Below are 12403 nucleotides of genomic sequence, written 5' to 3'. Positions count from 1 at the left end.
CTTTTAGTTCATTAGAAAATGTAACTAACTGTTACTTACAGATTTCAGTTTTAAGAAAGCTTTTTCTTGCACCCTAGATTGACTTCAGTTCCTCAGTAAGCTACAGTTCCTTTTCTTTTACAAGATCTCAACACCTCACACTAATTTTAAAATGGGAAATAAAGCATTTAAAAATAAAAAAAGGCATTGGAAGGACTACCTATAAAATCAATAGGTAAATGAAACATGGGGTAAATACTAAAAAAAACATCAATTTTAAACAGAACATTAGTTTTTATTACGAGATCAAAAAACAGAAAAGTTATAATGAAACCAAATGTTACAGTACTTTCAACTCTACAGATTAATAACGACTACTGAGCAAAACACTATTGTTACGATGTCGGATTCAAACTAATCATGCGTTTCCAAGTTATCGCGAGAGAGATCGAAGACGTAATTTAATTACGGTGGAGTAGGCCAAGGTAGCCAAGTCGATCAAGTACCTACCTAGATATCAATAGGTCGCGTATTTCATGTCACATCAAGAGTCTACAAAGTACTTGTCCCTAATACAAAAAGGAAGCATATTCAATGCAACTAGGTAAGTGTGAGCGCTAGCTGTTCATTAGTTCGATTTTAATTCTCTCGTTTCCGTGGACAGTTGAAAAAAGCAAGAAGCAAGAAGAATTTTTAGAGTAGGACGGAGTACCAACCTACTCAAAAAAAATTTAAAAAACTCCCGTTTGAATGCGTTAATACAATACAATCCCAGCATAATAATTTATCACCCATTCACGATATTGATAGGCCAAAGGTACTGAGACACTTGAGAAAGAGGACCAGGATATTTGATCGAATATTTACAAGGTTACCATGTGATACTATACGATCAATTTTTTAGCAAACCTAGTGTTTAATCAAAACAGCGGAATCAATGTTCTTTTACGATAAAGAAAGAACTTTATTTAACTTGTCTCTACATTTCAAACTCTTTAACAGCATATCTACATAAATAAATGACTTGAGGTACTCCTATTCCTTGTCTTCCTTTTCTTCCTCAGCAAGAATAGCTTTGAAGGAGAAAGGCTGGTATGCGTATCCTTCGCCAATGTAAAATTTGCTCATGAACTCCACCCTAAAATAAAATTAGTACACAGCTTATGATAGATACCTGGAGTAGAATAGACAAATATAATAATGAATGACCGCATTGGCTTAATTTTTTATAAGTATGAGAAAACAAATTTAAATACAAAAATATGATAAATTTCCCCATTTTAAGTTAAATTGTCTACAGTCCAGGATTCAATGGGAGATTGGCAGAGACTATCGGCTCATTATCATCACATAACTTCTTGGTTCATTGAGTACTAATAAATGAAGATACGTGATACATGCGAAAAGGAGCATGGGCTAATCAAAGAGGAAGGAGAAACCTTAGTTGCGTAAAATTAGCATCGGCCACTCAGTATCTACAGCAAATAGAGAGAGCAATTCCCAAAAAATATAATAGGTATAAATAAAATATTTCCCTTTCTGGTGATAAGCGTAATGAATCATCACCATTTTTATTCTTGAGAACAAATGCATTGGCCGGTTTGCGAGACTCTCCTCGTCTTCTTCCACAAAAGACGAATACAAGATCTACATATCCTCTCAAGCCCAGAAGGTGATTTTTTTTGTTCTCAATAGCTGAATGTGTAATTAATCCTCGATGCAATCACCCAGAGACATTACTGCAACTCCATCGCGCGATCAACATGAATAAATTAGTCAAATGACATGCACATTGCACAGTCAACACAACATTTAAATTTAGAGCTACGAAAGAGTTATCTATTATTAATAATGCTAGATACAGAAAGAGATGCCAAGAAAAAAAATGGATATGAAGGAAAATATCATGCATCGTTTCACATAGATATTTATTTATAAAGGAGTCAACATGTTTCACTGCACTGCAGCATCATCATTACCAACAAAGAAGTTAACCATGCCGGAATAAATAGTCACGTAGGGTGTGGAAGGAGAATATTGGAGGAAGAGTTCTCGGGTTTCCAGCCGGGTCAAAGGGTTTTCCTGCACTCAAGGTTTGGTGCAGAAAAACCCTTGGACCCAGCTGGAAACCCGAGAACTCTTCCTCCAGTCTATTCGCCGGGAAAACCTTAGATCCTTCAGGAAAATATTGTCCTATTCCTGGGTCGGAAGGGTGGAGGAGAGAGTTGAAGGCTGGGAGAGGGAAGGGTTGGAAATTTTCCACCTCCACCCACATTCGCGATTATTTTTTTCGGCTTGATTAACTTCTACATCTACATTATACCCTACTGGCCACCTCTAGGGTATTTGTCATGGGGTGATCAACCACCAGCATGCAGCATGCCGGAGGATTCCCACATGCACACCACCACACGGTGATAAAAATGTTACGCATACTAACAAATAAAACCTCCACATTCATGCAAAGGCAAAAATTGCCAACTACTCATGAATGCAGTCTGCTAATAAAGCGAGAACACACAAAACATGCTGTTAGAAATACTAAGAAAATTCGGAAGCATACATTAAGTTAGTAGGCTACACGTATGCTATGGTATTGGGAGGAAGCAAGCGACAGCTCACTTGAAAGAACCTACAAAGACGAAAATCGCCTCGTGGCAATGCACACTGCCAAAATGACGATTTTTCGTCTTTGTGATTTATTTTAAGAGGAACGATACAAGCATTTTCTTACATGCAAAGTTTAGAATTTTTTCCATATGGCATACGTAACCTAGATATTTATGAGCTTTTCTACAACTCAGAAATTGAAATTTACCTTTCAGTTATGTAAAAAATCAAAGAATGGGTAAAATTTAATTTTTAAAACCTATTTGTAATACAAAAATGTGGGTCTCTCTTTGAAAAAAATAATGAAATGCATCAATTAAATATTTCGCTCCTGACGAAATGAAGACGACGACCGTTTCGCTGTCATCATAGTTTTTCCCGTGTTCTTCTTCACCCTTCCCACCTTAGAAGCTAAACATTTAACTTTAAATAGTGTTTAAGGATTCATTGTTGTAGTCGAAAAAAAAACATTAAAACGATACATGACACAACTCTATTGAGCTTCGACAGAATTTCACACATATGCTTTAAGTTCAGCATTCTCCCTTTTTTGCGGCAACAGTGGGTCATTTGCTCCGTGAGGTAAGGGTATGGAAGGATTAGCCTACGTCGGCATTAGCCTGCTTTTAACGAATGGTACCAAGGGGACCACGGCTTAACGTCCCATCCGACGGACGGAGTGTTGCGCTTGCAATGTTCTCTTCATATCATTCAAGCAAGGATAAGGTGGTCTCCGAAAATTCTCTGCTACCGCCGGGTTTTGAACCCGAGTCCACCGGTTGGAAAGCCAACTTCAACCACCACGCCAACCCTATCCCCATAGGCTACGCTACAAGTTAGCTAACCTATTCTAACTAACATTCCCGCTATAATCTCTCATCGATCGTGGAAAAAACGACTTTCTGAATCTTTCTGCTCTACAGTATATCTCTCTTACTTTATTTTTAAGATCTTATCAACCGTAGTACGTTGATTCGTAGGAAAGATATGTAGGAAAATGAAATGCTCTTGAATTTACACAATAGGTTTGGCTTAATTATATGGTAGTCCTCATGATGCTGCAGTGCAGTGAAGCATGCTGGATCCTTTTTAACTGTATATTTATGCAAAAAAGTGCAAACTATTTTACTTCATTTCCTATAATGGATTTTCACAAAGTAACAGCCTCCACCATTCATCTCATCAAAAGAAGAAAGCACTATAGCATGCCATCGTTATCAATCACGCCTGATTACTTGCATGAAGTAATCCATAATAATCCATTTTTAAATTCTAGGGGTAAAGTATTTTAAATTGATTCACGAATAATGATTGATAATCTTACCAATGAAGCCTCAAAGTATGAAGGAACGCAGATAAGCCCTCCATCAATACCAGAATGGCCAGGGTGAACACAGCCCAAACGGCGAAGATTATGTAAATTGTAATAGATCCAACGAAATTTGGAACCAAGGTGAGTCCTTTGTTGAGCACCATATTCCACAATACCTCCGACAATTCTGGAATTAAAAAAAAATATATGAGTAAATTTTTGACCTTATTCTCCGGAAATGTTTGAATGAAATAGAGAAGAATTAAAATTAAATAGATAGTTATTTATTGTTTAAAAAAAGCACAGGTACGCATGTGGTGAGAAAAGGGAGTTGAAAACTTATCAATCCTCTCTAATTCACATCGTTTGCGTGCAAGGCAATGAAAAAGAACCAAATTTTCCTTATTTAACTCAATCATGAAGAGTTATAATTTTTGCAAGCAGTCCATCTATTTATGGCGATAGTACTCTAGTTTCTACGGTCAGCCTCACCCAATCCCAAAATCCCAAAAAATCCCGAAATCCCAAAAAGAATAGGTACACTTTATGTCTAATGCGTAAGGGAAATATTTTCATTCGAATGAATTAATAATACTTGCCATCAGCCGGTGAAGCTGATGGCAATAAACTATGCTCGAACTACATCAACTCCAAACATTCCCGAATTTTTCTGTGACAATTAAAGCAAATAATCATTCCGTACAGGAACAACGTGATGGTGCTGAGTAAAACTATACCTATTAACCTCACATATTCAAAGAGAAGGAACATGAACCATTTTTGCTACATAATATACGATAGATATGAAGCTCCAGTTGCTGCAACTGCGGTTAATGAACCAACTTTACACGACGAGTGAGCTACATCACGCGAGAATGCAACATAGACCAGCGATATCAGCAAGATGCGTTGAGCCATGTATCCCGCTATGAACACAAACGGAAATACAGTTATAACACGTTTCAATCGATTGTACTGCATAGTTACGTTCAATGGCATCAGAGGTGAAGCAAAAATACGACATTCATCTGGGAGACAGTGTCTACTCACTGAATTCAAAGTAAATCTGCGACAATTCCAATTCAATTCATGAGCACTGAACCTTCTCGGGATAAAACGCTGCTAGTCTCCGATATTTCGAGACTACTTGTGTAGCTAAGATAAAATATTCTTGCCAATATCTCGTCATAAGGAAACTGAAACCATGAGAAAATAGGCCTAGCAAGGGACGTCCAACTGAAGAGGTAACAGAGGGTGCGCTACGGTCAATAATACGCCTTCTCACGCTGTAACAGTTGGCAAGGTTTGCGTATGAGCGCAGGTATATGCAACGTGCATGTTCGAAGGTTTAAATAAACAAATGTCAGGAATGGAACGATGGTTATTAAACATACTCCAAAGTATCTTACGAATTTAACTACGATACAAATTTAAATTACCGAAGACATAGGAGTGTTACGAGAGGCCAGAACAGACAGAACAACGGATGTCCCACCCTGAATCAAGATAAACGCTAATTCTCATGGAATAAACCAACATTTATATAATAATCTAATTTTAATACACCAGCATATAACATTTTTGGAGTATGCTTTCTCCTTATCGTTCAGTGAAAATTAAATATTAGGCAATATGCAACACATGCCGTAAATTTAAGAAATAGGAAATTAAAAAAAATACTCTTGTAAACAATAATTTTATTAAAAACCCTGAGCGCCTCGTGTTCAGCTCGGTGTCTATTCCCACGATGAAACTGACGTGGTATTATTGGAAGCCAACCGTTTCCCGAGACTCATGTCTAATGATTGAAAAAAAATTAAGGAGAACGTTTACGAAGCGGAAGCTAATTTACGTCACTAAAGAAGTGACATAGGCTGCATTACAATCGATAATAATTATAATGTCGTCTTTATTACAAGCGAAATTAAAACTTCCTTACAATTTAATTGCTTGACAAACACATGCATATCCATGCCCTGGATGCTGGTAAATCCACCCAAACGGCACTGGAACCCGCGACCTTTAGTTTGGCAGACGACGACATTACCCACGGACGCCACCGAGACCGACAATAATAGGTCATCTGACGGTGTAACATATGACAAGATGTGGTATGAGCGTAGGTATATGTAACGTGTGTGTTCGAAGGTTTAAATAAACATTGAAAGGAATGGTTAAGAGATAACTAAAATTACTACTTAGCATCTTCCGAATTTAATTACCATACAAATTAAAATGGCCAAGTATATTGAAGTGTTACGGGAGGTAAATGAAGTTCGGCTCTTAAAATCTAGATTTAAAACGGGTCGTAGGCGGACTCTCCGAGTACAATATGCAGAATTGATTCGTAATTTTTATTAGCTGAAGTTGAGGCTATAGGACATTTGGCGAAGGCCGCCCTTGGACGAATTTGGACGCTGGTGATACACGCAATCGTTGACTACGAGACGCATGCGTTTGAATGAAAAAGGAACTTTGGTGATTAAAACGAAAGTTACATTGAATCTCAAAATCAGTGATAGCCCGTTTTGCAACCTCCTAGAGAATGAGAAGGACTCGCGTGATTTTTAAGAAAACTTGCAGATACAATAATCGTATTGGCGTCAACGAAATTAATCAATAACTAAGGGATACAATTTCAACTTAAGCCATTCACGGCATTCACATACGGGTATTTTTATCTTTGTGTCCCAAAATTCATTCCACCATATTTCCTCATAACAAAAAATGATTTCTTTTGAAGCCTCTTTAATTGAAGATTAGACCGTAGATGACTTAATCGACGATTCCCCCTCCAAATCATGGGCAAAATATTTTCTATTCAATAAGAATGAAACTGGGCTCGAACAAAGTAGTCTTAGGGGCTGAAGTAATCGCTGGATCTTGATTACGATTGATTCAAAGATTTTCCTTAAGACTTATGGTTTCAAGTTTGAGTGGAAATTAACTGAATTATTTTAACAAATTGTAGCTAATTTTTAAGGCAATTTAACTAATTTAAAAGGCGAAAAAATCATTGCTGACCTGGTTTTTATCTCAATCCTTGGATGTTCCGTGAAAAAAATACGTTTAACTCGAGAAAAAATTACGCGCCTACCAAATGACTCATTATAATATTTCTTAGTTAAATCAGGATGTTCATTTTTTTATACCATATGTCGGTATCATAGCAGCTAATAAAATGAAATTCACGCGAATAAATAGCCACACCGATACTTCAACATTTATTTGATTTTTTTCAAAATTCCCGAAAGAAACACTTCGGCGTTCATTGGCCAAGCATGCAAATGATTCGGGTACCTTTTTTTCTAAAAAAATATCCAGTTTGTAATCTTATCTGCTCAAAAAGGAGGTCTGGAGATGAAGTTCGCGCCTCCACAAATACGCTTTTCATAATAGGTTGAGAATGGTTCTGGAAAATAACTGATACCACTGATATCTGCAGTGTCTGCTGTAGAAATCAGAGGTCAAATGAAACAAATGAAGGACGTCCGTGTAAAGCAGGCCACTTTCGCTATAATACAACCGAAATTTTCCAAATCAATTTGGCATAGGGTCAATTTTTGTGCGATTGAGTTGATTTATTCTGTGGTGTATATTCTATGGGAACTACACCAAAAAGTTCACCAGCACTACAACCTAAAAAAAAAGATATTTTGCGGAGCATTCAAAAGTTACATGACGCCCAGGATGACACCAAAGGTTAATGGAGCCCTGCACATTTTAGAATGAAACCGTGGAAAAACAATCAAAAAGAAAGTAAAAAAGGCATTTTCCAGTACATAACTCAATGATGAAACTAAACAGTATTGCACCAGCACAATTGTAATTGAAAACTTGTTTAATATGCAAAAGTAAAAACATACCACCCCACAAAACAGTTGGACAGTTATTTTGAATTTCTCATTCTCCACTATCTCTTGGTATCACCACAACCCTACTTCTCTAACTAACTCTTCTGTGCTAAATTATGTGCCTAAGACGCCCATACAAATCAGATAATCCGTCGTAATCGTAAGTCATTTTAAAATAATATATCCTAGGATAGCTATAAATTGTCAAAACCACGTCAGAAGGGTTAAATCCCCTCTAAGTATAAAAAAAGGGATCATCACACTAATCATAATGTGAAAGGTAATGGTTGCAAAAAAAAGTTAGGAAAATGGCACAACCTAGCCGAATAGGTGTGTCAAAAGTTTCACGGTACTTACGTCCATGAGCAAGAGACAAGGCCCACAGTCGGAGGTATGAAGCAGTGTGAGAGATGGTACTCAGTATGTACTCAATTGTATGGATTGATTGTAGGATGAATATATCAGAAAAGGACCCTTCTTCATGAGGATCAACAGGCTCTTCGCTGTGACTTCGCCTCTTTCCTGCACCACCCTTCTCAATGTCATTCAACTCTACCTCATTGTCCAGGACAGGAATTTCACTTTTAGGTGGTTCCTCCTGCAAGGAAAAGGATGCATAAATGAGAGACCACACACAAATCACGAGATGGACACATTTTGGGTCATGAAATATCCCCTTTCCACATCTTGGTGACGAATGATGAGGTATTACACACAGAATGCGGACATTTTTCTAACCTCAAAAATTTCGCAGAACCGAAAGTTCAACTCAAATATCCTTGGGACTGGGAAGTAGGCCCTAGTTTTTTGGGGGAGTGAGGGCGGACAGCATATAACTTACTGTACACCAACCAAAGTGCGATAGGCAGAGACTTACCACGGGAAATTCAGTCGCTTTCAGACCTTTGAGAGTAAGCTATGTTGCCAAGTGGAAGGAAAGAATTTTGTCACTTCTTTGTCTTCACACTTTTGTCAATCTTTCGATGCAATGCATTTACTAAGTCTTTTGAGAAAATGAGGCAACACCAGCCTCTCTCTCTCCTCATCCCACATCCCTCGTTTCGTGGGTCCCACCTCATGCCGCGATGCCGCTCGAAACATTCTGCACGACTACGCCACAGAGTAACTACGCCATTTGCAAAAATATTTGAAATGTAGGAGGTGCAGAGGATATCGCACAGCTACTAAATTCTTTAGCGCTCGGTTACGTATTTGTCGGAATATATTAACTACCTACCTTGCATAATCATTTGGGAATTAGACTGTAAAGTAAATTTTGACCACCTTATCCGCGCCGTTCAGCTCCTCTTCAGTGTCCCCAACCAGGGGCGGATCCAGGTTTTTTTCTGGGGGAGGGGGGAGCACAAGGATATGATAGGCAAACGGTCTTCTTATACTTGAGATTAAAAACAAGGTACAACAATAACTGCGCGAAATATTGTCTCTACTTTAATAGGAAAGTTATCAAAATGAAATTAATGTCTGAGGCTCCGTAGTACACTAAACTAAATGCAAGTAATGATAATCGTATAAAAAATTTGTCCAATTTTTAGCGTCTGTGGGGGGGCATGTGCACCCCTCCCCCCCCCCCCCCCTAAATCCGCCTATGCCCCTAAAGCCATTAGCTTCATGTGAGATGTCTCTTGCTTCCCCTCATGTCAAGGGCGAATTCCTTAATGTTCGGCAAGACTGTGTGAAAGCAGAGGATCGAGCCACCTAAATCCCGAGTTTTAATAATATCTATCCAGTAAGCCACCGAATGTATACTAAAAAAATTAAATGTTTTGGTATACATTCGGCAATTGCATCATGCACATATTGCAAAATATTTCTCCTTTGAAGGCATTTATTTACATGATTGGTGCTTATCTGAAATATGTATTGAAGATGCATTCCAGAGAGATGGAGCAGACTACGTTGAAATAAAATGAAAGTAAAAGAGTTGAATTGCTGATAATTAATGCTTTGCGAGAAATCATTCAGATACAAGAAAGGAGAAGACATTGTGGTAAAGAATATGCCCTTTAAGGAAAAGAGGCAATCATACCGGGTTTGAAAAAGTGTTAACATCGAAAATAAGAGTAGACCTAGAAAAAATTCTGCTCACATAGGAGGAAACTGATCTAAGAATCAGTTGAAAATGGATGACATTTACATGAAAAATGTATCAGTCCATGAGTTACCTATATGAAAGCCTATCTATATAGCTAAAACTATAAAGCCTAGCTAATATCAATTATATTTCAACTGAAAACAAATTCAAGAAATATAAATAATCCTCCCCTATTTACTCAGTTATGGAGTTAATTTCCTTTGAGTTACTTTCCACCTAATTAAATTTCTATAACCTTTGAAGCTATCTCACTAACTTGTTTCAAGATGAAAATCATAAATAAAAATTAATCTTTTTCTGATGGGTTTGTAGGGATCATGTGGGATAGGATATGGATGATAAAACCAAGTTTTCTTTAATTTTGAGGTTCACAAAAGTCCATTTATACCTTTTATTTGAACATACAATTACAAGACCAATTGGTTGATGACCAAATTGATAAATTGCTTATGACACTATACGAAAGAAAATATTGAAGCTAAATTTGGGCATCAAAATTTTCTTTTAAGTAGACCATTTCATCTTCATAATTCCTTACATTAAAAGTATTCTAACGCAGGAGTTGAAGGAATAAAAACTTTGCTGTTTCCACATGACGTTTTATTCTTTCTGACCATGATTTTGTTAACCATGGTTGAGTAACATTATCAAGGTAAAGAGCACAGGATTATTGAGCAGTAAATGTACACGTTGGGAGGAATGGAAAAAGTGAAGTGGATGGAGAGGAGGAGGTACGAGGAAGTGCTGGACATGGTAGGTGAGGAGAGGCAGCTTTTAGATGAGATACGGAGGAGATAGAAGGTATGGATGGAGGGAGCACTTAGTGGGGAGGGGATGTTGAAAACTGTGTTAAAGGGTAGAATATTAGGTAAACGAGGGAGGGGAAGAAAGAGAATAGGATTTTTAGATAACATGAAAGGGAATAGGTCTTATTTTGAATTGAAGAATGTAGCGCTGGAAGGAAAGGGAGGCTCCCAGATCACTTCTTTAGCACCTACTCCATGGAAACCTACCTTAATTGGTAGAATACTTTAATTATATTTGTTGGATAAAAGTGAGCCGAGAGGGCTGAGACTTTTCAGATGCTGAGGCAGGATGGTGGTTAGGGGGAGATGACAGTTGGGCTTGGTACTTTGGAAGGCATCACTCTGGGTGAGGAGGAGGGGGGTAGTCACATCTGTCGGACAATGCCGAAATTAAAGCGCATATCCAAAGTTCACCCACCTTTATAGCCACTCGAGAGGACTTTTCATTGACCGTAGGCTCCTTTCCTGCGTTCTCGGATCTAAAGATATTTCATCACTTCTCTAAAAGTTGGTAACATCGATTTGATTAACCCCGATGAGGGGCCTAATAAGGGGCAAGTCGTCTCACTATGCATCCTTTATTACCTTCTACCATCTTCCGATTTGCATTATCAAAGATAAACGACCTCCTAGCAGCATACGCGGGATGAATTTTGCTGTATTGGAGGCGTAGGAGGGGGAGAAGCGAGCGGGGAGGGGAAGGGATCGGCCTGCGGCTCTTGTATCCACGACGCTGCGTGGGCGTTGGAATATTTTCTTCGCGGACGCTGACTCAAATTATGCATTTTGTGGCTAAGCGGTGGCAGATACGTCAAAATGCACGAAATTTTTGTGCGGAAGGGAAGTAACTCGGCAAAATCTGTAGGGAATGACCATAAAATACTATATTTTTCGAATTTCGACCCTCCCCCCCTAAATTGCATTTGAGCGAGGTCAGGGGTTCACCTAGAGGTCTCAAAATTTTCAGGCCTTTTTTCTGATCGGTCACACTACTTATTTTCATTGGGCCAGATGGATTTGAAAAAAATTGATTTTTCCGATCCGCCCTAATCTGCAGGCTGCTGATGCAGGCTGCTAGCAGGTAGCGCTTGGCTTAATTATGGATTATTAATACCTTATCAAACGTAGGAAACTTTCCGACCATAGCCAGTTTTAATAGGTGATTATTAAGACATGTTTCCCTGAGCTCTGTGCCTCATGCATGCATTGGCAATCTCAGACGATGTAAAACTCCTATCTACTCGTATAGAAACTAGGTCCCTGTGACTTCACATGGGGTGGCATCGCATGGGCGCCAATCTGGCGTTTTTCAAATGCAGTTAAAATTGACCATTGCCATTCGCCTAATCTGGGATCTCTAAAACCAAATAATTTATATATTATGAATACACTAATGGTGGGTAACGAATCGCAATCAATGCCTTTCGTTTTCTTTGACGAAGGAAACTACCCTATTGTAAGGGATACTGATAGAAGGGCTGAGCAATGCAGAAATAGTGGTCAAATTTCACTCAACAGTCAACTGCCTGAATGAAAATATAAGGCAGGAGTTAAATTTCAACAAATAAATAAGCGCTTAAGAATTCAATAGTTATGCAACATCCTCTAGACCTCATACAATGTTCTACAAAGTTTCTAAGATCAACTTAAGGCTGGATGGCAATATTTGGTGGAACATGGTGTAAGGAAACATAATAAAAGAAACATTGAGTGGTATATGTTCCAAAAA

General features: G+C 38.2%; 1 protein-coding gene across 1 annotated transcript in view; it reads right to left on the bottom strand.

Moving 5' to 3' along the window:
- Positions 1 to 913: 913 nt before the first annotated feature.
- Positions 914 to 12403, bottom strand: part of LOC124165501 (V-type proton ATPase 116 kDa subunit a1-like) — a 60129-nt gene continuing 48639 nt past the window's right edge. Inside the window, exons 16-18 of the mRNA XM_046542944.1 lie at positions 8113 to 8353; positions 3914 to 4088; positions 914 to 1117 (exon numbers count right to left, since the gene is read on the bottom strand). Coding sequence (XP_046398900.1) covers positions 1015 to 1117; positions 3914 to 4088; positions 8113 to 8353 — 519 coding nt within the window. The 3' untranslated portion in view covers positions 914 to 1014. The remainder of the gene's footprint in view (positions 1118 to 3913; positions 4089 to 8112; positions 8354 to 12403) is intronic.

The sequence above is a fragment of the Ischnura elegans genome, chromosome 1, assembly GCF_921293095.1.
Source record: "Ischnura elegans chromosome 1, ioIscEleg1.1, whole genome shotgun sequence".
NCBI classification, from domain to species: Eukaryota; Metazoa; Arthropoda; class Insecta; order Odonata; family Coenagrionidae; genus Ischnura; species Ischnura elegans.
Note: the sequence above shows the minus strand (reverse complement) of the source record. Positions and strands in the feature narration are given on the sequence as shown.